The sequence below is a fragment of the Balaenoptera physalus genome (genome assembly GCF_965194825.1).
Source record: "Balaenoptera physalus genome assembly, chromosome: 13".
Taxonomy (NCBI): Eukaryota; Metazoa; Chordata; class Mammalia; order Artiodactyla; family Balaenopteridae; genus Balaenoptera; species Balaenoptera physalus.
This window is the reverse complement of record NC_138892.1, coordinates 66,475,574-66,498,387: the sequence shown is the minus strand read 5'-3', so window position 1 is coordinate 66,498,387 and position 22,814 is coordinate 66,475,574. Positions and strand designations below refer to the sequence as shown.

The 22,814-nt window shown below is 50.1% G+C and overlaps 1 protein-coding gene across 4 annotated transcripts in view; it reads right to left on the bottom strand.

The window, feature by feature from the left end:
• The window catches only part of VDR (vitamin D receptor), a 54,678-nt gene that overhangs the window by 6,347 nt on the left and 25,517 nt on the right, over positions 1 to 22,814 (bottom strand). For all 4 annotated transcript variants that reach the window (XM_082422612.1, XM_082422610.1, XM_082422611.1 and 1 more), the window contains 4 exons: positions 14,392 to 14,522; positions 7,122 to 7,306; positions 6,799 to 6,919; positions 4,174 to 4,345 (listed from right to left, as the gene is read on the bottom strand). In XM_082422612.1, coding sequence (XP_082278738.1) covers positions 4,174 to 4,345; positions 6,799 to 6,919; positions 7,122 to 7,306; positions 14,392 to 14,522 — 609 coding nt within the window. The remainder of the gene's footprint in view (positions 1 to 4,173; positions 4,346 to 6,798; positions 6,920 to 7,121; positions 7,307 to 14,391; positions 14,523 to 22,814) is intronic.

Sequence of the window (22,814 nt, the reverse complement as noted above, 5' to 3'; positions counted from 1 at the left end):
TGCTAGGGTTGGAAGGCCCCACTTAGAGGCTTAGAGGCCACTTAGAGGTGGTCCAATTCCTTCCTCAGCATTCCTGACAGACGGCTCTCACACAGCCTTTGCAGGACTCCCCCAGTGCCAGGGAGCTCCTGGCCTCTGGATACAGCCATGGGGTGCTTGGCTTTTGGGTCAATAGCCTCTTCTCTTGAGCTCTAAGCCACGTGATCACACACTCATCCATTGCTTGTAGTTCTGTCCTCTCAAGGAACACAGAACCAGACTTCTCCATTAGCCGCAGGACATCCCTTTAACCATTTAAGGAAAGCCACCATGTCCCTCCTTGCCTTTTCTCTGGAATAAGTAGCCCTGATGCCGTGACATCTAGGTGTCTCACCATCCTTGTCACCTTTTTCTGGGTGTTCAATCCACAATGAAAGAATAAAAACTAACACCACCCTCATTTGGGTTTTAATTCATTATACGAGTAAAACATGTTCATTATCAAATCTTTGGAAAATACAGTCTCCCACCCACCTATTTTTGGGCATTTTGGTTGCTTCTAAGTTTTGCTGTTATAAGGAATTCCGTGAGGAACATCTCTGTACATAACCTTTTGTTCAATGGCCCACTCAAAATGGATGGCCAGAAGTGAACAAACATCCCATGGGTGCCTGGCTAGAGAGATTTCAGCGGGATCACTGCCTGCTGTGATCCAGACATATTACTTCTATGAAAGCAAACCTAGAATGACCTCAAATTACCACCCACAGCCTGGAAATACAGGGACTTTCTAAGTGCAGCTCACAGCCAGAAGTGGAAATGGTAGTGGGTGGCGGCAGCGGTGAAGATAAAGGGGAACTCAGTAAGAGACCTCGTTCCTGCTGTGATGGGCACCAGCTCCGGCTCTGGGCCTCCTCCCTGGACCTGAGTAATATTTACACCCTGATCAGTTTCCACACCTCTGGCCACTTCTGGGCACCTGTGAGGTGCTCTGGGGATGTCTCGTCTTCCCCACCCTCCTAGGCAGGGTCCAGTTTCTCCCCATCTGCCTTCCCTCGGTACCTCTTGGCGCCCTTATCTCTTCACCGCGGCTATTCATATGTCTATCTCTTCACCGTGGCTATTCATATGTCTATCTCTTCCATCAGACGCTGAACCTCTGCAGGCTAGGGACTGTGTCCTAGTCATCTTTTATCCCTCACAGTTTATGTCATAAGCAAGCTGATTGTTGGACAGATGAATAAGTGAATATAGAGGAAAGGGCATAGGAGGAGGGAAGCACTATGACCCCAGGCCTCTGACCCAGGAAGGAGCCCCTGAGGATGGAAATGGCAGTGCGGTTGAAGGCGTTTAGCCCTCTGGGGCTGTTTGGGCCTGGTCCCTCATGCACCCCTCTGGGCAGTGAAACCTGTGGTCCTTGGCTCTCGGATCCAAGACGGCTCCTGGCCATGGAGTCGCTGCTCCTGACACCACTTCCTCCATGCACTTCTTTTGCAGGGCTGAAGCGGGGGGGGATTTGTGGGGTGCAGACCGAGAGGCTGAGGGAGAAGAGGTGGGAGCCAGGGGCAGGGCCAAGGCCACCCCACAGGGCAGGCCACACCCAGCACAGCCCATGCAGTCCCGCCCACTCTGGAATCTTGTCCTGTACTCTCCCCTCCACTCACCCACACAGAAGTCTCATCCTGCCCTCCCCACACCCTCCACCCCCGCCTCCAGGCAGCAAGATCAAAGCCACCAGGGACGCAGACACTGTTCTTTCACTTCTTGGAAAAACGGAACCTCTAAGTGCAGGAACTGGCAGAACCAGAGAACTGTTGGGCTGCCCCCGCCTGGGTCCTGCGGAAGCCTGGGCTCTGGCCCCCGTCCTGGTGCAGCATCAGCTGCACCCATTCCCAGAGAACATCCGCGTAAATGTCCCCACAGAGCTCTTGCTGAAGCCTGCTCCATTTTTGTTGGAAAACATTCCACTTTGGGACTTCTCAAGATATGCTGAAGCCAGAAAAGTTAACCCAAGCGTGTTTAGGATCGATTTAATTGATTTTGCCTCCATAGCTGGGTGGCTCCAATACCTGCTCATATATACTTCACTTCGGCCAGGACTGCAGGGCTAGACCAGGGAACTCTGGAGGATGAGGTTTGAAAGGGAAGGAAGGGGGTAGACTTCAGCTCATCCTTGGGGAGAGGAATTGAGGGGCAGGTGGTGCTATTTTGTGTGAGGGTATATGTGGCGAAGGGAAGGGATGGGGGCCAAGAGAAAAACTGGGGCTCAGGTTACCTAGTGGAGGGGGCTGCATTGGGGTAATCTGGTTAAATGGGTCACTTTCTTTTTAGGACAGTTTTCCCATGTGGGCAATCCCAGCCACCAAACCTTAGCATCTGGACAGGGCTTCAGGTGCCCTCTGGTCCAGCTCCCCACTAGGCAAGGTTTGGGGACTGGGTAGATGAGAGTTGTTCCTCCCGGAATTAGGATGAGAGCCGCCTGCTACAGTGTATCCATCAACACCTTGAAGTATTTTTTCTCTAGCTGTTTACACAAAACAAGACGTTGGGAACATGTGCAGTTTGCAAACAGTAACGAGAAGAGTGGGGGAGGGAGCTGGAACTTGTACTAAGCAGAACGTTGTCATCAGTTCCAAGGAAAGACTCTGGAGGGTAAATCCCAGGCCCGGTGTGATGCTGACCTCACAGGTGACACCCGTTCTGCCTGCAGAGTGGCCTTTACTCTTTTTGATGCAACCAAAATGTGTGATACAGTAAGAGTGTCTCAACACCATTTGATGGTTTCTCTCCTTTATAATTTTCACATTAATTCCAGGAAAGAACATTGGTGAATCCCTGGTATTTGAATTGGTGCAAGGCATAAAATAACACAGAGCGGGTTGTCTCAAGACAGAAACAAACTGGGATGCACTGGGTTTAGCGCTGTGAATTACCATCATTTAGCTGGCAATCAATGCAGCAATTTAGACAGTAGCTGATGGCTTCCCTATGCGCCAGAGATTCACCAAACAATAAATGGCACCTCGTGTTAGCTTCCATCCAGAGCTGGCCAACGTCCAGTCATTTTCCAGCTCCCAGTATTCTAGCGCTGAATCCAAGCATCAGTATTGAGGAAGCATTCTACCCCTTCTGCTACAGCTCTAACTATTGCTACTACTTGAAATGATGAGAGTATTGCTTGATATTAATTAATTTCTTTCTTGTTTTTTGGCCACGCCACATGGCATTCGGGATCTTAGTTCCCCCACCAGGGATTCCCCCTGCAGTGGAAGGTGGATCCTTAACCACTGGACTGCCAGGGAAGTTTATTCATTTATTTCTTGACCACAATGTATATCTATTTGATGACAATGTTCCAAATGAACTTTTAGAAAGAATGAAGCTATTGATATACATAAATATAGATATAACTGCCTCCCAACATATCTACTAAAAGCGTCAACTTTTATGTACTTTTAAGAATATTTAAAACTGCATGACCATTTAAATATAAATATTATAGATAGCATTATTACCAAAACAATAGAACATCTGAATGAATGAATGAAATTTGTATGAATGAATCCATAAGGGAGGGTCTTTACTCCAGTAGAACTCCTCATACTTACCTACTTTGGCAAAAAAGATCTCAGTATGATTAGGAAACAGCCTTGGGTGAAGGGTAAATTGGGTGAAAGATGCCCAGGTTATATGTACAAGTGCGTCTCCCTCTAGGATTCCTAAATTACATCACAAGCCCAACCCTTTTTCCTCTCTATCGCTTCATCCTGGTTTCAGAATTGGGTGTGCCGGATTAATGTAGGTTTAATTTAAAAGGATAATATGAGGAATAGATCCAAGGCAGCTGGAGTGGACACAGCAGTGAACTAAGAGTTCTTAACCCGGCTCTGACACGCGGGCTCCAACACTAGAAATCCTGGTGTTGGCCATTGAACCTCACTGGGCTCCTGTTCCATCACATAGAAAGCGTAAGGGATGGATGGCTCCCCAGTGCTGGCCTGCCGAGTAATGCTGGATGGGCTGCACTTCTTAAATACAGATTCCTGGGCCTTGCCCAGAGATTCTGACTTAGGAGTTCTGGGGTAGGGCCTGAGGCTGTATTTTGGGAAGCAGTAGATTGGTAATTTCTGAGCCTTCTTCGGGCTCAGTCTAGGATTCTGACTCTGTTCCCTGGATGTCCCAGAAGCTCCTTACCTGAACCCTGGGATCATCTTGGCAAAGCCGATGACCTTTTGGATACTGTAACTGACCAGGTCAGCCAGGTGGGGCAGCATGGAGAGCTGGGACAGGTCCAAGGTCACAGAAGGGTCATCAGAGTCTTCTTCACTCAGATCCAGGTTGGAGAAGCCGGTTGGCTCCATCGTATCTGGGGAAGGATGAGGGAAGAGAAGGAACTACTTGAGCCAGGCTTCCTTCCGCGAGGCCCCGCGAGGCCCTCCTACACCCTGGCAGCAGGGCCAGCTGGGAATCCCACAGTCACCACCTCTTTCCAAGGTCACTTCAGCCCAGGCTTCCCCCTAGGGTTCCCTGTGTCTTCCTTCTGCAGAGTGGGGCAGGAAAATCAAATATCAGAGACACTCTGAGATAAGAGACTTCTTTAAGATGTGATTTTACATGTTGTTCCTAATGATCTCAAATTAAAGATGCATTTGGAACCAATAAACTTGTGGAAAACAATGTTCAACCTCACTAGTGATCAAAGAATGGCCAAGAAGAACATCTACTTTTCACCTCTAAACTAGAAGCAAGTACGTTTATATGTTGACACCAGTGTTCGTAAAGATGTAGGGAATTAGGCAATCCTTGTGCAGCACTGGGGTGTAAAGGAGGCATACATTTGTGCAACTAATCTAGAAAGCTGTTTGACTGTGAGGGTCAAAAGCCTACAATTATGTATACTCTATGACCAGTAATCCTACTTCCATGAATTCAACATAAGGAAAAATTCAGAATAAGTGCAAATATTTAGCCCCAAGCATACTGTTATCTTAATGAAGAGCTGGGAAAAAAATCTAGATATCCAGTGATAGGGGTTTAGATATGTTATTGTACATTATACCCCAGAATACTATGCAGCCTTTAAAAATTATATTCTAGGTGTGTACTGAATGGTATGAAGATATGACATAATATACTATCAAGAGAAAAAAGCAAGTTACCAGACTGCGTATAGCACAATTCCATTTCTGAACATATATATATGTTAAAAAAAATTGGGAAAAGATACATCACAGTGTTAACCGTGATTATCTTTGGGTGGTAGGTTTAAAGATTATATATAATATATATAATATACATAATTTAGTTTATATTTTCTGAATGTCTACAATGAACACATATTACTTTTATATAATAATTTTTTAAAAGTTAAAAATGTTAACTAGTTTGAATTTTTCAATAAATATATGCTATACTGAACATATCATGGGGGGGTGGTAAACACCTCAAATTAATTAACCTATGGGAAGAAATCAAAACTTCTAAATAATATAAAATTATTATGAAAAGTTGAAGTACAGACCAATGTATAACATGCAAATTGGCCCTTTTTAAATTTTCCCCCCGGCTGTGCCGCAAGGCTTGTGGGATCTTTGTTTTCCGACCAGGGATTGAACCCGTGCCCTCGGCAGTGAAAGTGCGGAGTCCTAACCACTGGACCACCAGGGAAGTCCCCAGATTGACCCTCATTGATAAAAATGAATATACCATAAAGTAAAAAGAGCAGGAAAGTGGGTAGAGAAAATTACCACAGGGGAGGGGTTACAACAAGGTTAACTACAAGGTGAGGGGCTCAGAGGATCAGTTATCTGTGCAGTGGTCAATGCAGGTGAGTAGACACACGGCCAATTCCACTGTTATCCCTGTCTAGTTGACACAGGGAGCCCTCCCACCTACTCTGGATCTGGGCACAGATCCATCAATGAGTCTGGAAGTACCATATCTGAGGATACTAGTTCCCCAGAGGGGAGGGGGCTTTTCCATCCCTGCCTTTCTACAGGCCCCAACCAGAGGGCAGCTGGGTTGGGTGAGAGGTAGAAGGATGAAGGCAAGGGCAGGGGGAAGACGAGACAGGAAGATGAAGGGGAAGGTAGGAAAGGACTATAAGAGGAAAGCAAGGATGAGCTGGCAGGGACAGGTCCTCCAGGGCCTTAGGGGCCCCCCAGGGCTTGAGGGGAAGGTGGGCTGTAGTGGGACCCACATCTTCTCCTTCTATGCTGAACTCCACCTTCCAAAGACTCAGGCTCTGGTGACTGCAGTTAACAACACTGTTTGTTATATTTGAAAGCTGCTAAGAGAGTACGTCTTAAAAGCTATCACAGGGGGGGAAAACATCTTTGTAACTATGTGAGGTGAACTAAACTTACTGTGGCAATCATTCTGCAATATATACATATATCAAATCATTATGTTATACACCTTAAACGAATGCAATGCTATATGTCAATTATATCTCAGTAAAACCGGGGAAAACAAAACCCAAAATGAAACAAACAAAAAAAAACCCCAAGGGCCCGGGCTCAAAGTACCCTTTAAAGGAATCCGGTCACTCCCAGGGAGGGAGCCGGGGGCAGAAGCCTGGCTTAGAGGGAAGAACAGAGGCTCTGCAGGCAGACCCTGCCCACTGGACCCCTGTTTGGCCTCTTCCTCAGCGTCCTGCACGTGGGCCCTCAGGAAAGCCCCGCCTCTTCTCTAAGAAAGGTTTTTTTCTGAGGACGTTGTGTGGCACACAGTAGGTAAGTGTTGTCCTTCCAGCTGCAGCCTAGGACAGGTGGGCTGGGGAAGCCCTGGGCTCTCTGGGAGGCGTGCAGAGCCACTTACCTGGAGAGGAGGTGTAGCGATCTGAGCAGGAGGACGATGAGTTTCCAGAGAAGCTGGGCGTGTGTATCAACCAAGGCCCTGAGGGATGCTTCCCTTCATTCTCACCCTCTCGAACCGGAGGCTGGAGGGAAAGGTGGAGGGTCAGAGGCCCACACTTGGGGGTCACCTTCCTACCCCAGCCCTGATCTCTGACAGGAGCGGGAGTCCCCCCCAGTGTCAGAAGGCCAGAGCAGCCTCCGTCCCTTCCCAGGTTCTGCGCCCAGATCCCCCTTTGCCCTCCGTCCGCCTCGGAGCCCGGGCTCTGCTGGTGGCTCAGGCTGTACCCGGAACTGGCTGAAGTCGGCGTAGGTGGGGTCATAGGTCTTGTGGTGGGCGTCCAGCAGGATGGCGATGATGTGCTGCTGCTCCTCGGACAGCTTCGGCCGCAGGCTGTCCTTCAAGGCCTCCTCTTCCTTCCTCTTGAGGATCATCTCCCGCTTCCGCTGCACCTCTTCATCAGTCAGGATGACTGTGGGGCGGCAAGGGGGAGTCAGGAGGGCTCCCCTGCAGCGCCTCCAAGGAACCTTCCTCCAGGTGTAAAGGCACGAGATGGAAGGGGCTGTGCCTCACACTTGGAGCTCACGGGGCCGTCCGGCCACGGGGACCCCAAGCCCACGATACGAACGGAAGATTGCGTGTTCTATGTTGAAAAGGCAGGCGCATGAGAGAGGAGACAGAGGATTTGGGAGGTGGGATACTTGGGCATTGTTAGGGAGCCTGGGATCTCAACAACAAGGTGTCTGACTCTGCACAGACTGAGCTCTCCAGGCTTTTGTTTGCTTGTTTCTAAAATGAGAAGTTTGGACCATATGATCTCTTCTAAGTCCCTGTTTTGTTCCTTCCTCCATAAAGCATGCATATGTGGGGATCCTACCTCAAAGGACCGACTGCCTTGAGACCTGAATGCAGGCCTAGCACACAGCAGATGCTCACTAAACGTTTGTTCTTGTCGCTTCTACCCCCTCCCTGTACTCCCTGATCCTGAGGGAGACACTGGGGGGAGGGAGGGTGCACAGTCACGGCGACAGAGGCTAGGCGGTGCTGAGAAGACCTCACACGGCCTTCCCCACATCCAAGTTTCCAGGCTTGTGATCTACTATGACCGACGTAGAAAGACTTTGCCTCTTTGGTTGGGCCAAAACAACCCCTGCCTCAGCCAGTCCAGTCTTGAAATGACTGCCCAAGGAAGTTTCCGAGTCCTCTGGAAGTCCCCAAGCATAGCAGCTCACAGCTCTAATCTGGAAAGCTCTCTCCAGCAGCTGGCCAGTGTACCTGACCTCGGGGATCCCCGGTCCCCTGCAGGCTGCACAGGGGCTCCGGGCCTCCCCGGGCTGGGGCAGCTGCCGGAAGGGCGGGGCTGGGAGCAGGGGTGCTTAGCAGGGCAGCTGGGCACACAGACCTCCCGGCTGGGGCTTGCAGAGCGCTGACGGCAGGAGTGGGCGCTGGAGCCCTCGGCCTGCAGCCGCTTGCTCTGTGCTGGTCTTGCCAGGGCATCTGCCCACAGAACTGAGAGTTCACAAGAGCAGGGAAAGGAACCAGAACCCCAGAGTGGGTGGGTGTCCGGCTTCGAGAAAGGCCTATTGGCCTAGGTCCCATGGGTGGGGGAAGGACGAGAGAAGTTGGCGGGGGCGGGGAGGGAGAGCCTGTGTGGGGGGTGGGAGTGGGCAGAGCAGGAAAGGGAAGCCTGCTGCGAAAGATGGCCTGTTTCTTCCAGAGCTGGAACAAACTATACCTAGAGGAAGACCGGGGTGGACGCCATGCCCAGGTTACTGACTCACCTGCCCAAAGAGCTGCCAGCCCTCCTCCCACAGAGGGTGTCTGCTCAGACCCCAAGAGATCGAGCAGGGTGGGAGAGGGAGCAACCCATTCAAGGCAGGGTGCAAGGCCCAGCCGGGGGAAGCCAAGATTAGGTGTCGGGTCTTTCCTGCTCATCTGAGAGGCAGGCGGAGGAGGTGACGGGTCTGGAGCCGGGGGGCTGGCTCTGTGTGCCCACAGGCATGCTTCTCAGCCCCGACAGGGCTCTGATAACCCCCTGTGATTCTAGGATGTCACTCTCCTGCTCAGAAGCTTTTTCTGGATCCTTCCTGCTTACCATGCCCCAACTAAAGTCAAGATTCTCCATGATTTCCTTCTTTCCAACCTCATTTCCCGGGGCCACTGGACACAGCTTCTGCTCTAGTCACGTTGGGATTGCTGACCTGTGAACATGACCCGCTCACTCTTGCCACTGCATTTCTCCTTGTGCTGGGTGCCTGTCCAGCTGGGTCTTCTCTCCCCAGCAGCCATGCAAGCTCTGTCGGTTCTCCAGCACCCAGTTCACAGCCCTCTCGTACGACGAGAGGCTTTCTTATTGCCTTGATCTGCAGTGAGCCGTTTTTCCCACACACACTGGCACCCGATCGTTTTTTCACTCTGTTACATTTACGGTTAGTACAGATCCCCATAAATGCCTTTATAGAGAGAGCCTAAGAAGTTCAAGGTCTCCTTCACTGGAACTGCAGGCTACCTAAGGGTGGGGGCCACATCCTACAATGCCTGTGTCTTCCCCACCAAGGCTAGCCCAGTGGGGCTTCCTCAATAGTCTGATGCACTGGACACCCAACACATCAACACTGGCTGTACTTACTATGTGCTGGTCGTCATCCTGGCTCAGGAAAGAATGGTGAGAAGTATAGCAATGCTGCATGTTCCCTACCACGTCGAATGGCACACGCCACACGCCAGCCCACCAGATCACTGAGCAAAGCTTACATTTTTAATTTAAATAATTGTGACTGAAGTATTTTCAAGACAGAATACCTTGTAACAGAACACGTGTAACATCATGTGACCTTTGCTTGATGATTCAGAGGCATCATTCTGAATAATTCTTGGACTTTGCAGGGACAAGGTTATGACCCCAGAACTGTATGGAGCTGTTTTCCTTCACCATATGACTCAGCCAGCTGTGATTTTGAGTTCTTGTACTACTCTTCATACCAGTCTAGCCCGCTCTCTTCAGCTATGTGTTGTCTCTCCTTATTTTTGTGTCTCTAGAAGTATGCCTTTATCCCCCTTAAGAGCTACTTCTAATCTGCTGGGAGCTGGAAATCCTGGTGATCAAGCTGTATGTAATAAAAAATACTGTTAATAAAAATAGAGGTTTATTTGAATGTACCGGGCCCTATTCTAAGTGCTTCTATATATTAACTCACATTAATTAGTCCTTGTAATAACCCCTAAGGCAGGTACTATTATCCTCACTTTGCAGATGAGGGAACTGAGGCCCAGAGAGGCTATAAGGCTTGTTCAGAGTCACACAGCAAACAAGTGGTGGAGCTGGTATTTGGGCCTGGGCAGTCTGGCTCTACAGTCCAAGGTCCTAACCACTACCCCATACTGCCCGTGACTATAATTGGCTATGAAGGCTCAGCAGGACCCTGGTCCTCAGCCATGGAGTCCTGACACACAAGGTGTTCCAATGCATCTGAAGAGTGTGAAAAAAGTAAATAAAGTCGCAAAGCTTGTAAGTGATTTACCTTAAAAGGAAAAAGTTAGATTTGAGGTTAACCTTATGACACTGATCTTCTCCATCACTTCTAGCAAATAGTGACCACCATCCCATGTGCGGTACTAGAGGAAGAAATGCTAAGATCCGCTGGTTTCAAATGAGGGCTGCCAATCTATGGGCCTCCCTCCAGGCAACATTTTCTGGGGACTACTAAGTCATAAGTCTCTCACATGTGCAGATGTTGTTGTGACTTATGAAATAAGTCATTTGTTTAAAGGGGCTGTTAATTTCATAGGATTTAAAGAATCATTTTCTCAGGGAATTGCTACTAAAAATACCATTATTATCATGTAGGAGGACATTTTGTTTGTTTGTTTTATTTTTTGTGTTTCTTTGGCTAAACAATAGAAATTTATTTCTCACTAGGAGGCACATTTTGAAGTTAAAGGCCACTCAAGTTAAAAGCCCATTGATGGGCTCTCCAGTGAATAAAGGACATGAGCTGTGTACAGGGGTTTTGTGAAATCCATAGGGCTGCTTAGTAGCTTCTGAGGTCCTTGCTGAGTGTGCAAACGGCTTTGCTCAAGTTAATCCCATGCAAGATATTCCCTGTTCCATAAAGTCTAGAATAGAGTGAGGGGGTCAAGATCTGAAAGCACGAACAACTTAAAAACATTTCAGTTTGCCGCAGGTGGCCTAAGGACAACATTAGGGAAACAGACATAACATTTTCCCAAATGAATGACATTGACAATATCAGATGTGGGAGATCTTCCTGATATATAAATCAGTGGGAGAGGCAGAGATACAAAGAAACATAATGGGGAGCTAACATTCAATCATTCAACACATATTAACTGAGTACCTACTATGTGCCAGGGGCTGTGCTCATGCTGGGCAGAAAAGATGTACATGTATGAAAACATTAAACAAGTTCACATGTGCAGGCCAGGTCTACAAGAGGCCAGAACTCAACTGTGAAATATCTTGGGCTCCAAGGACATCAAGTCAACCTGGACTTGAAGAGAGAGAGAGTCTTTAGTGGGAACAAACTCTCTTCCGCCCATCTCTTAGGGCCCCAGGAAGTGCCTGGAAATGCACAGTGGAGGAACTCTGGCCCACTGAGGGGAGTGGAGGGGAAAGGGGAGGGGGGCCGAAGGGCTGTGCTGGGGTGGAGCCCGCAGGCTTGACCTTTGGAAACACACAGGCCTAGATTATCAGCTTTGGAGGCATGATATTTTAATTTCTCTGAATTTGCTCATCTATCACAAAAAATAAAAAATAAAAACAGAAGTATTTACATATTTAGGGATTGTTGTCAGACTTTAACAAGAAAGTACTAGTGCCTGACACTGGTACAGTAAGTGGTCAATAAACATTGGTTCCCACAGGCATCTCCTCCCCTTCTTATGCCTCCTCTAGGAAACAGCCACCTCCCTGTCCCCACCAGAAAGGAGCCTGGGTTTGCAGCTCCCTTCAAAGGAAGCCCTGGGGTGTCCTGTGGTTTTACTAATGTTGACACTCAGTTGTCTCTAGGAGGCTAGGCCTTGGGGATGACAGCCAGCCTGGGTGATAAATAAGCAGCTCTCCTAGGGACCTGAGCTGGGGAGTTCCAGGCCCCCCAAAGCTTGGCTAACCTGAGGCAAGAAATAGAGCTCTTCCTGGAGGACCTTCCCTTTGGGGCAGTGGAAAGAATAAGCCTAGTGTTGGCCCAACATTTCTATTACAAATGGAGCTCTGGGACCCAGACCCCAAAAGCGCAGCTCTACCAGCCCATCCCTAACTCAGCACAGCTCCCTGCACTAGCATGGTGAGAGTGGTGGGCACAGGGCTGCCCTGGGCATAGAGCAGGAGGCGGGCACGGGGCTCCGTCCGAGGGACTGAGGCTGAGATTGGGGTGACTGAGGCACAAAGCTGACCAGGGGCTGGGCATCCGCTTCTGGATTGCTGGCCCCCCACCACGTGGTGTTCCTGGGGTGGGAGCACCTTGAAACACTCAAGGCCTGCTCATCACGGTGGATGCAGTGCTCTCCACGGGGACCAGGAGTGATCTAGGAGGGGACAAAGAGTCGGATTCTAGTCCCAACACGCTTTTTGACTCCAATCCTGGTACTAATATTTTTGCCTTTCTGGGTCTCAGATGATTTCTAAGTGTGCTTCCTGTTCTAAGCGGATGGAACATCTCTTTTCCCCTGAGACATAGGAGAGGCACTTCTGGGACATCAGTGAGGCTGGCCCTGACCAGAACTCCTGTGGCAGAGCCTTACTGAATTTCAGGTGTAACTCTGGGCCATTCTTGGTTGGCTGGAGCCTTAGAACCATAGCCCCCTGCCCTGTGGAGGCTGTGTGCTCGGAGGGGGCAGGGGCAGGGGCAGGGGCAGGGGCGGCGCACGCTGCTTCCTGTTTACGTCCAGCCTAGCACCTTGAACAGAGCAGGCTGCACTAAGCCAACGTGTGAGAAGCTCCACGAGGCACCCAGGCCTTGAGCCTCCATGACTCCAGGATAAACAGGAGTTGGGCGGGGCAGGGGACCCGGGCTAGGAGTGATCAGCGTGCCCAGGCCTGCATGCTCCCATGGGGGCGAGGAGGAACGATGGCCTGGAAGCTTCTTCCAGGGCTGCTGGTGTTGGCTGGGGAGCTGGTATCAGGAGTGAGGGGCCGTGGCCCACCAGAAGGGAGCCTGTCAAGGCCCGAGGAGGCCTCACTGGGGCCGCCACTTGGCCTCTGTTTCCCAAGAACACAGCATTTTTTCCCATCAAGGAAGAAATTTCCCATCCCCTCAGCCCTGTCCTGTGGCTTTTTCCTTGTTCCAGACACATCTCCCCTGTACCTAACCTCTCCAACGCCCACCCCCCGCCCCCCAGAATTGGCCCCATGGCCAGGAGGGCCTCCAGGGGTGGCTGTATCTGAATGTCCCTCCTGAGCCTCCTCAGGCCCATAGCTTAGTAGGGCACGGCCCCCATCCCAGGGCCTGGAAGGGATCAGGGTACAGTTCACAGACGGGGATAAGCAAAAGGCACAGAGCAGGGAGTAGTGTGCAGAGGGCACCCATGACCAGGCCAGCCCAGTGCCCTTGCTTCCAGCCCAGGGAGGGCCTGGCCAGCCCTTCCCAGGGTCTACTGAATTCAATGGTTACTCTGGTTACCAAGTAACTGGCACTAGAGTTCAGATGCAAAGTCCAGGGGTTATTTTTAGTTTAGTTTTGTTTTGTTTTGGCCACGCCACACAGCATGTGGGATCTTAGTTCCCGACCAAGGATCCAACCCGCGCCCCCTGCATTGGAAGCACGGAGTCTTAACCACTGGACCACCAGAGAAGTCCCCAAGGGTTGTTTTTAACAGTGGGTCAGAACATGTTAACCTGCCACATTGGTCCTCTTCTGCAATGCCAGTGCTGGAAAGGAAGTCCTAGAGGGTCGCGCCTCTTTTTCAATCTGGATCTAGAGGGTCCTCCTGGAGTCTAGGGCTTCCCCTTACAGGATCTTTCCACCTAGTCCTGGACACCAGCCCTCGGCTCTGCTCACTGGGCCAGAGTGGCTGGAAGGCTAGGGCGGGACAGAACCCCCATGACAGCCAGGCGCTGAGTATTTCTCCTCCCCATCACTCCTGCCCCTCCCCACTCACAGCAGCCCTCTCTCCCAAAGTCCAAAGAACCCTGGGGTCCTTGAGCCTCATCCTTTCCCCAAAGGTCCTGGAAAGAGGCTGCTGTAAGAATGGCGATGACGTCTTAGAGGAAGACAAACCTGGGGGGGCTCATGAAGGCAGTACCCTGCCTGTCCCTCCTCACAGGCCTCGCACAGGAGGGGCCCTTCCTGGGCCTCGGGACACACACACACGGATCCTAAAAAGGCTGGCAGGACTCCTTGGGCCTTTGACCTTGGAGTTCCAGCTGCCCTGTCTGATGCTGCTGGTCCCACTCATGCCCGGACTCCCGACTCAGGCCCCAGATGCCGGCAGCTACAGAGGACGGGCAAGAGGACATTGCTGGCCAAACCTGCGTAAACAGCATCCACCTTCCCCCTGACCCCGCCCTCGCCCCGCCCAGGCCCCGCCCCTGAAACTCACACTCCTTCATCATGCCGATGTCCACACAGCGCTTGAGCCGGCAGGCCTGGCAGTGGCGGCGGTTGTCCTTGGTGATGCGGCAGTCTCCATTGAAGGGACAGGTGAACAGTGCCTTCCGCTTCATGCTCCGTCTGCGGAGACAGCACAGACCCTCGTCTGGGTCACCTACTTCCCTCGGCCCGGCCTGAGAGGGCTGTGATCAGGAGACCTGCCAATCCAACCCCCCCCCCCCCCCCCCCCCCCGCCCCACCACACCCCGCCCCGGGGCTCTATGTCTCCCAAGGAGGATGACGGCCCAGCCCAGTCATTTCCTATTCTGCCCCCATCATTGGTTTTACTTACCTTTACAGTACTCTCCTCCCTTTTTATTACACAGGAAATATGAGTGAATTAGCTAGCAAAAAAAATTTTAATACTGAAATCTGCAGAGTTGCCCTCACTGCCTTTAGTGCCATCATGAGAGGCGATGAAGCTGGTCTCAGCTTTAAGTCTTCTAGAGTCAGAGGTCTGTGACTAGAGCATCCCCAGTTCAGGGACAGACGTGTGCACAGGTGCACAGAGAAGGGAGAAAGGGCCCAAACCATAGCTTCAGACATCCAGACAACCTGCCCAGAAAGAAGCAGCCAGATGAGCAGGTGGGTGCCTTGAGGTTTGGCCTTGGCTTTCCGAAAGGTAGAGGAAGTTAAGAGTTCTGTAAGAACAGAAAACTACCGAAGAGCTCTTAGCTCTTAGCTGGCACACCCCGCTCCACCCTGCAGCCTATGTAAATTTGTGTGTGTGTGTGTGTGTGCGCACGTGTGCATGTGTGTGTGTGTGTGTGTGCGCGCACAGGCATGCGTGCAAGCCCAAAGGCTCATTTTCCTAATTCCGGCTTTCTCCCCTGCTCCCAGCCACAGCACATGGGACGTTCATGAGGCTGCATAAAGGACCGCTCCCCAGACGCTTCTCAGCATCTGTATCCGAGAGGTTCCTCTCACTCTCCCCAGCCCCAGCAAGGGGAGGCCCCATTCTTTCTGCCCCAGGACAGGTGCCAGGATTTAGCTGGGGAAAGATGGTGGCAGAATCACTTTCTCTGTGAGCAGTAGCCTCTTTCAAGGAGCTGTGGAGATGCCCAAGCCTTAGAAGCCAAGGTCCAGGCTCAACCCTTTCCCTCTCCTGGAGATGAGCTACCGACATCGTCTTCTCCAGATGTCATAAACTAGTTATGTTTTTGGTGAAAAATGACTTATTGTTCACATTCACTAGAACACATATGGATTTAGGACAAACACGTTCATCAGTCGACATGGACATATGGGGACCAAACCAACTTGACCCACGGGAGAGGGGAGAAGAGACTAGAGGAACAGGAAGTCATAGGTAGTCAGACTCTAAGACCCTTAGGGCACCCCTCATTTTATGGCTAGGACCCCTGAGGTGAAGAGACTTACTTGAGGCGATTTAGCAAAGACTTGAGGCTCCCAAGTTGGGACCTTAGGAATATGAGGCTCAGCTTTTAGTTTCCTGGGTTGGACATACTGTTTCATACCCAGAAACTCAAGGAGCTCGATGAAGCTGAGCCCACAGGCAAACGGCTTCAGGCAGCTGGCCCTTGAGCACAGCTCAAGGCAAAGGACACCCAGTGGTCTGGGAAGCAGGTGCTGTTGGCTTTGGACCTCGGCCCTGGTACCCTCCCATCACAACCCTCATACCCAAGGGGTCACCAGCAGACTGGGCAATACAGGGAGGTGGAGGAGTGCTGGCTATTCGGGTGGTTTAGCCCCCAGTCCAGCCCACTGAAGGCCATGTTCTGCCCCTGTAGTGACTCCCCAGGGAAAGACTGTATCCCAGGCTCTTGCCTATGGAAACGGAAAGCCTTTCTCCTTGCGCTTCCATACGTTTACCGCAGCTTCCCAGAGGGACAGAAGAACATGGAAGCACCTTGGTTAACCTGAAATGAGATACTGTCATCACCACAGGGCACATCGCTATGTTCCAGGACATGAGATTGGCTCCCCTTTTACTCCTTTCTCTCCTTCCCACTTGGTGGTTCTTGAGGCGCCACCTGTTACCACAAATGCTCAGGCCCCAGAATGCCCATAATTCTCTAAACCTACTCAAGGACCAGAAGTTTCTAATTAGAGCAAACTCTCATTTCCTTTTTTTTTTTAAACAACCAGGCATTTTGCCTGGGGGCTGAGCTGAGGGGCTTCTCTGTCCTCCTACCCGCTGTCTTGTCTGGCTCAGAGGTCACCCTGTTCATTCTCTAGGGCCGCGGGCACCAAGAAGAACACACATCACGGCACCTCTAGACACATGAGCCAAAGCCTCTCACATCCCTGCGCTGGGGGCTGAGAGCTTCCCGAGGCCCCAGGAGGGAGGGGGCCCCAGCGTCCTTTCGAGGCCCGTCTCTCCTTCCTCAGACTCTACAGGGCCTGCCCCTGCCCCTCACCAGTGGGCACCTCCCCCAACTACATATTTGCTTGGAAAAAGATTTTGAAACTTCGCTCTCTTTCTTTTATCTTTCTCATGTTGTAAATCTGAAGCCTAACCCAGGCTTCCACACACAGGAGAGTGGAAGATAGCTGCTCAGCCCAACCTGGCCTGACAGCAGCAGTGGACTCCAGAGAGGCTGGGGTAGGAGTCCAGAGAACGCAGAGCTGGGTTAAAAGAAAGTACTGGGGGAGGGGGACCAGTGTCCTTGCTTTCAACCTTATATTAGGAGTAGGAAGCCCAAAAGGATTGAGATTGAAAGAGGAGGAGGAAGAGGACCAAGACCATGACAAGGAGGGAGGGAGGGAGAGAAAGGAGGTGGTAGAAGGGGGAGGGAAGGAGGGAGGGAGGGAGAGAAAGGAGGTGGTGGAAGGGGGAGGGAAGGAGGGACGGAAGGAGGGAGGGAGGGAGAGGGAGGGGGAGAGAGACAGAGAGGGAAGGAAGGAAGGAAGGAAAGGAGAAAGGGAGGGAGGGAGGGAGGGAGGAAGAAAGATGTTAAAAATTCTATTGGCCAGGCTCACAGCAGGGCTCAGACGGGGGGTAAGAATGCAGCCTGTGTTTTTCACCTGTTGCCACACCTTGTCCTGAAGCCCACCAACCTTGTACTGTGTCTGCACATTATTTGAGCAAAGCAGAAAGCAGCCTATAAACATATGGAGCTCTGAAGTTATTATTATGAAAGCATACAGTAAGCAGCTCTTCCGTGGCTCCTCGACAGACAGAATCAGAGGCAAGGCGCTGGCTCGTGGCTGGGGAGACGGAGGCTGCACATCACAAACAACGTCATCATGCTCTGGGCTGTGGGGTCGGCCTTTGGGGCGGGGAAAGCTCTCTCACCAACTCCAGCAGGCAGGCCCAGGCCCTTCCCGGAGCCTGGGTTCTGGAGCCACCTTTCTGGCTTGCCTGGCCCAGCATGACTGTTTGGCAGGACACAGTTTCCCTGGTCTCCGAGGCCCAGTTCTTCCCCGGTCTTCCGCCTTCTAAGGGCACTTGCACACATGTGGTTGTCAGCCAGCCTCTGCCCACGAGGACTTAGAGCAGCCCGACTGGCCTGGCTCTGTGCTTTGTCCTGAAGATCCACACCCTGCCCTGCCTTCCTCCGAACACTAGTTGCCTGGGAGCTGGTTTGGTTTTGAGAAACAAGAGCCTTGGGTTTCCAAGGGAGCCCATTTCCTCAGCAGCGCTCTCAGCCTGGACCCTGTCATTCTCTGGATGGTTGGCAATTATACCCCAGCTCAGGACGGGGGGGTAGGGGTGGTGCAACCAGGCTAAATATAGACGCAGTTTCTAGAAAGCCAGGGTGAGAAAGGACATTGACGGATTCTTGCACCAGAGACCAATTCATCAAAACATGAGACAAGCAGCTCACAAAAGCATCAAGCGCCTGGGGCCAGGGTCTCGGGCCTGGGACAGGAGGGTCCTTTTGCAGTAGGTAACCCCGACAGCAGAGACACACCTTGTAAAACCCCAAACTGGGGCCAAATACTAGCTCTGAGCTTTGTCTCCACTGCAGCTCTAGTGTCACAGAAATCCCAGAGCCCAGTCTGGATGCAGACGTCTTACAGAGCTCCTGATATGAAAGGCCTGCCTGTGTGGTCTGATAATGAGACCCACTGGGCACATTTGTGGGTGGTGACATCAAGGGGTTCTCAGCAGGTGGGTTAAAAAAGAAAAACCAACTTTAAGGGAAGGTAGGTTAGCACTGGTAAAGAGCACAGGCCTCTTTTTTGGAGGGCCATGTGGCAATACAGGCATACATTGCGACATCGCAGGTTTGGTTCCAGACCACCGCAATAAAGCCAATATCGCAATAAAGAGTGTCACGCAAATTTTTGGTTTCCCAGTGCATATAAAAGTTATGTTTACACTATATTGTGATCTATTAAGTGTGTAGTGGCATTACATCTACAAAAACAATGAATACACTTTAATTAAAATATACTTTATCATTAAAAACTGTTAATTATCATCTGACAGTGCAGGGTTGCCACAAACCTTCAATTTGTAAAAAACACAGTGTCTGCAAAGTGCAATAAAACAAAGCACAGTAAAATGAGGTATGCCTGTATCTACCAATATATAAAGTGCACAGAGCCTTTCACACAGTAAAGCCACTTCCAGGAATTCATCCTGTGGGTAGGGACCTGAGAATTGGGTTGAGAAGGAGACTTATTTTTCACTTGTGTTCCCTTTTGAACTGTCTACATCTTTTTAAAAAAACCATTCACAGGCATTACTTAACCAGACAAAAAACAAAAACAAAAAACCCCACCCTTTATAGCTATTTTAAAAATTTAAATGAAACACAGACTTTGGTTAGATGGATCTGTTTGGGTTTAAACTCTAATGCACAACCTTGGGTTAAGTTACTTAATCTCCCCATGCCTCAGTTTCCACATCTGTAAAATGGAAACAACCCTAGAGAGGGGGTTGCTGTAAGGATTAAATAAAGGAAGCAGGACCTGGTACAAAGTAAGCCTAAATAAAAGGAAGGGAGAGAAGTTGGCAGGGAGGGGCAGTGGGAGGGAGTGCTGAAGGGTGGCTGAAGAAAGCAGTGAGAATCCGAGACCCTGGAAGCAGAGAGCACATCTCACACCAACGCCTGGAGTGCCTGGTGTGGGGCTCTGCAGGCAGAGAAACTTGAAACGTACCGTCGCTTCATGTTTTGTTGCTCCTGATGTCTAGACCCACAGCCCTTGTGTGAGTTACAGCAACCAATGTCCAGTTTCTCTGAGCACCAACCGGGTCTCACAGAGTCCTTGACTGACGTGAAGGTCTCTAGAGCCCCCGGACCAGCCCTTTCTTTCTCACACCTGCTATTTAACTCCTGTTCGGGGACCTTTAATCAGAGACCCTTGCTGGCACATAAAGTCACACGTGTTCCAGGTTCCATGATAGAGGAGAGGAAAGGACTGTCTGTTCTCAGAAACGCAGACACTACAAAGGGACAATGATAATAGGTACCACTTACTGAGAGCCTTCTCTGCCAGTACTTTACATATTCTCTCCAATGCTCTCAACAACCTATTATGATAGGTATTATCCCTATTTTACAGGTGGTACAAAAAGGCAATGGAAAGTTAAATAATTTGCTTAATGTCACACAGCTAAAAAGTGTAAAAGCTGAGATTAGAATCAAGATCTGTTTGATTCCAAAGCCTCTGGTATTCTTACATAATATGGTCCTTATCATGACTCCACCATATCTCAATCCAAGCCAGAGCAGCCGTCAAAAGTATGCCCCCCAAAGTCCATGAGCAGGAAGCAGGGGCTGTTTGAAGGACTTCTGTAGGACAGAGAAGCCACTGGGATAGAGGCAGGATCTGAGATGGGCGGGTTGGAAGTAGGGGATAACATATGGCCATCCTCTCCACTGGCACCTCTACTGCTATCACACGGAGAGGATTCCCAGCGTGTGTCTAGAGGGAATTCACACCAGTGAGCCCTGAGGAGAGTGCTGGCTTCCTAAGGAAATGAAACACTGACCAGAAAGATATGTACCCTCTTCCTCATGTCCACGTAGCTGCCTTTCTTGACACCTCCAGTGGCGTTCCCTCTCCAACTATTCTGGCCTCCTCCCCCCAAGCTTCCAACCATCACTCTTGGCTGATCCGTAGCTGACCCCCTCATTCTCTTCCGTTCACATCTTTGAGCAGCTATGGAGAGAGGCCAGATGCCAAGCTGGCCTGGACAAAGTTCTCTCCAGCAACACCAACCTCTTGGTGACTCATTCACTTGTGCCCACAGAATGCCCCAAGCGGCCACTCCTCCCCTCTCTATTTACTCTACTGCCTTTAAGCACTTTGAGTCGCTGGACACCTGCCCCGTTGCTCTGCTCCCTTCACAGCACAGCTCCTGCAAATATTGTCAGGAGGAACTTCCTGAAAGCCAGAACCCTCCTCATGTACCTGGATCCTCACCAGCCTGTGCCCCCCAAGGCCCATCATTAACAAGGTCCCTGAGAACCTTGGGGCTCACAAACAAGAAGGCATTTCTCCACACCGTCTTTGTTGGCTTGCCGCTTGCTGCACATGTCAGCTTCACGGTGTCCTGATGAGGAGGAGGGAGACGACATACAGAGGCAAGCAGTGATCTGTTTCTCAACCTTGCCTTCCAAGTCCACCTCTTAAACATCGCCAGTATTCTTCATTCTCTTCATCAAAAGGGTCTTTCTGACTTTTCTTCTCTGTCCTTTACACCTTTCCCTTATATCAAAATCTGGACAAAGCCATTCATGACCAGAGATTCATCCACATCCACAGATCATCACTATATATATGTGTGTGTCTGTGTATATATACATGCTTTGTAGGGGGCTTACATATTTTCCTCCTATGGCTCTTGCTTGTGCTCTGGTTGCTAACCTATTACCAAGACATATAACCATCTAGAAGCCTGCCCATGCCAACCTTTTATTCACACTGGAAATCTTTCTCTGAGGAAGTACATGTATTCCAGAGGAGCAAGAAGCAGAAACAACATGAAATAGCTTGCAAGAGGAATTGGCTGGCAATAGTCTCTAATTCCTGACCATGGATCAATAGAACTGACCAACCCCCATAATCACACTTCGGTTTGATTATGAGTCTTGGACCTGCTGGGATGGCCAGAGCTCTAGCTTCTAGAGTGGTTTAGCTTGATTTAGAAGTCAATCAAACACTAAATGGTCAAATGGGCTTATACCCCAGGGCTTAGAAAATAGCCAGTGATTCAACACCAAAGTAATGCTCTTGCCTTGAGAACTGCTACTGTAGGGCTGAGTGAACTCCTTGAGAGCAAGGACTTGTGTTATCTTTGTGTTCTCAAGGATGTGGTACCCGACACAGAGAAGTACCTCCCACTGACAGAGGCCTTCCTTCCCAGGATCAGGATTTCACAAACAGATATAAGTGACAATGGAATTCTCGAACAACTATTTGAAATAGACTAAAGTGGAAGAGTATCAAATAGAATTTGGATGAAGCAAAGGAGGAGAAGTAGGGGAAGGGGGGGAAAGAAGAGAAGAAATTATATATAGACAGTCTATTCTTGTTATTCAAGGTAGTTATGTTCTATCAAGCAAATATTGAACCATCAGCAAATATTGAACCATCGCTCCTAAGAGAATACGGGTTAGGTTCCTGAGATCCTCTGGTCACAACGTTTTCATCAATCCATCAGTACATAACTTTCTTTCATGTGTGTTGTCTGTTTAAAGGCACCTCATTTAATACATATTGTTGATTCATTAACATTGAACACACAGCCAACAGCACTATAGCCCACGTCTGAACAAAGCTTGTGTAACACGTCTTTTCTCTGTAAGGCAACTTGTGGCTTTCCTGTGCTTAGGAACACTTGACAGAATTTCAGCACCAGGCTTGGGTGCCATCTTGAACAGTGAAATCACCATCAGGTACAAAAATGCAAAAAGGGTGGCACTAAATAGACCAAGAAAAAGACACTTGTTTACAGCGTGAGAGCTGAAGCAGAGGCAGGATGTCTTGCGTGGCCTCAGCTGGAAACGTGTGCATCAGGAGACTCGAATTTTTCTCCACTCTGCACGTGTCCACAAATGAGCACAAAAGTGCCGCAAGTATTGATTTGGGGATTACAAGTAAATTTTAGCAGGTAGTCAAATTTGCAGATACGGACTCCACAAACAACGAAGATCAACAGTGCGTACATGCGTGTGTGCGTTTGTGTGTGTATTTATAAAACAAAATTCAAGCCAAACAACAGAGATGTTGGCTCTTCAGAAAGTGCAGCCTGGCTCAGTCATCAAGGCAGAGATAGTAAAGATATAAGGTAGACCGAGGACAGGGTAACAAGATAAAAGCAGCCTGCTGCCGGTAATGCCAGGCCTTGCAGGCGGGCGTTGTGGCCATCAGCCAGCGGCAGAACTCTGAGGCGTCTCAGAGAGAGGGGCTGAGGCTGGGTTACGATAGCACAATGTGCCCACGTGCAGCAAG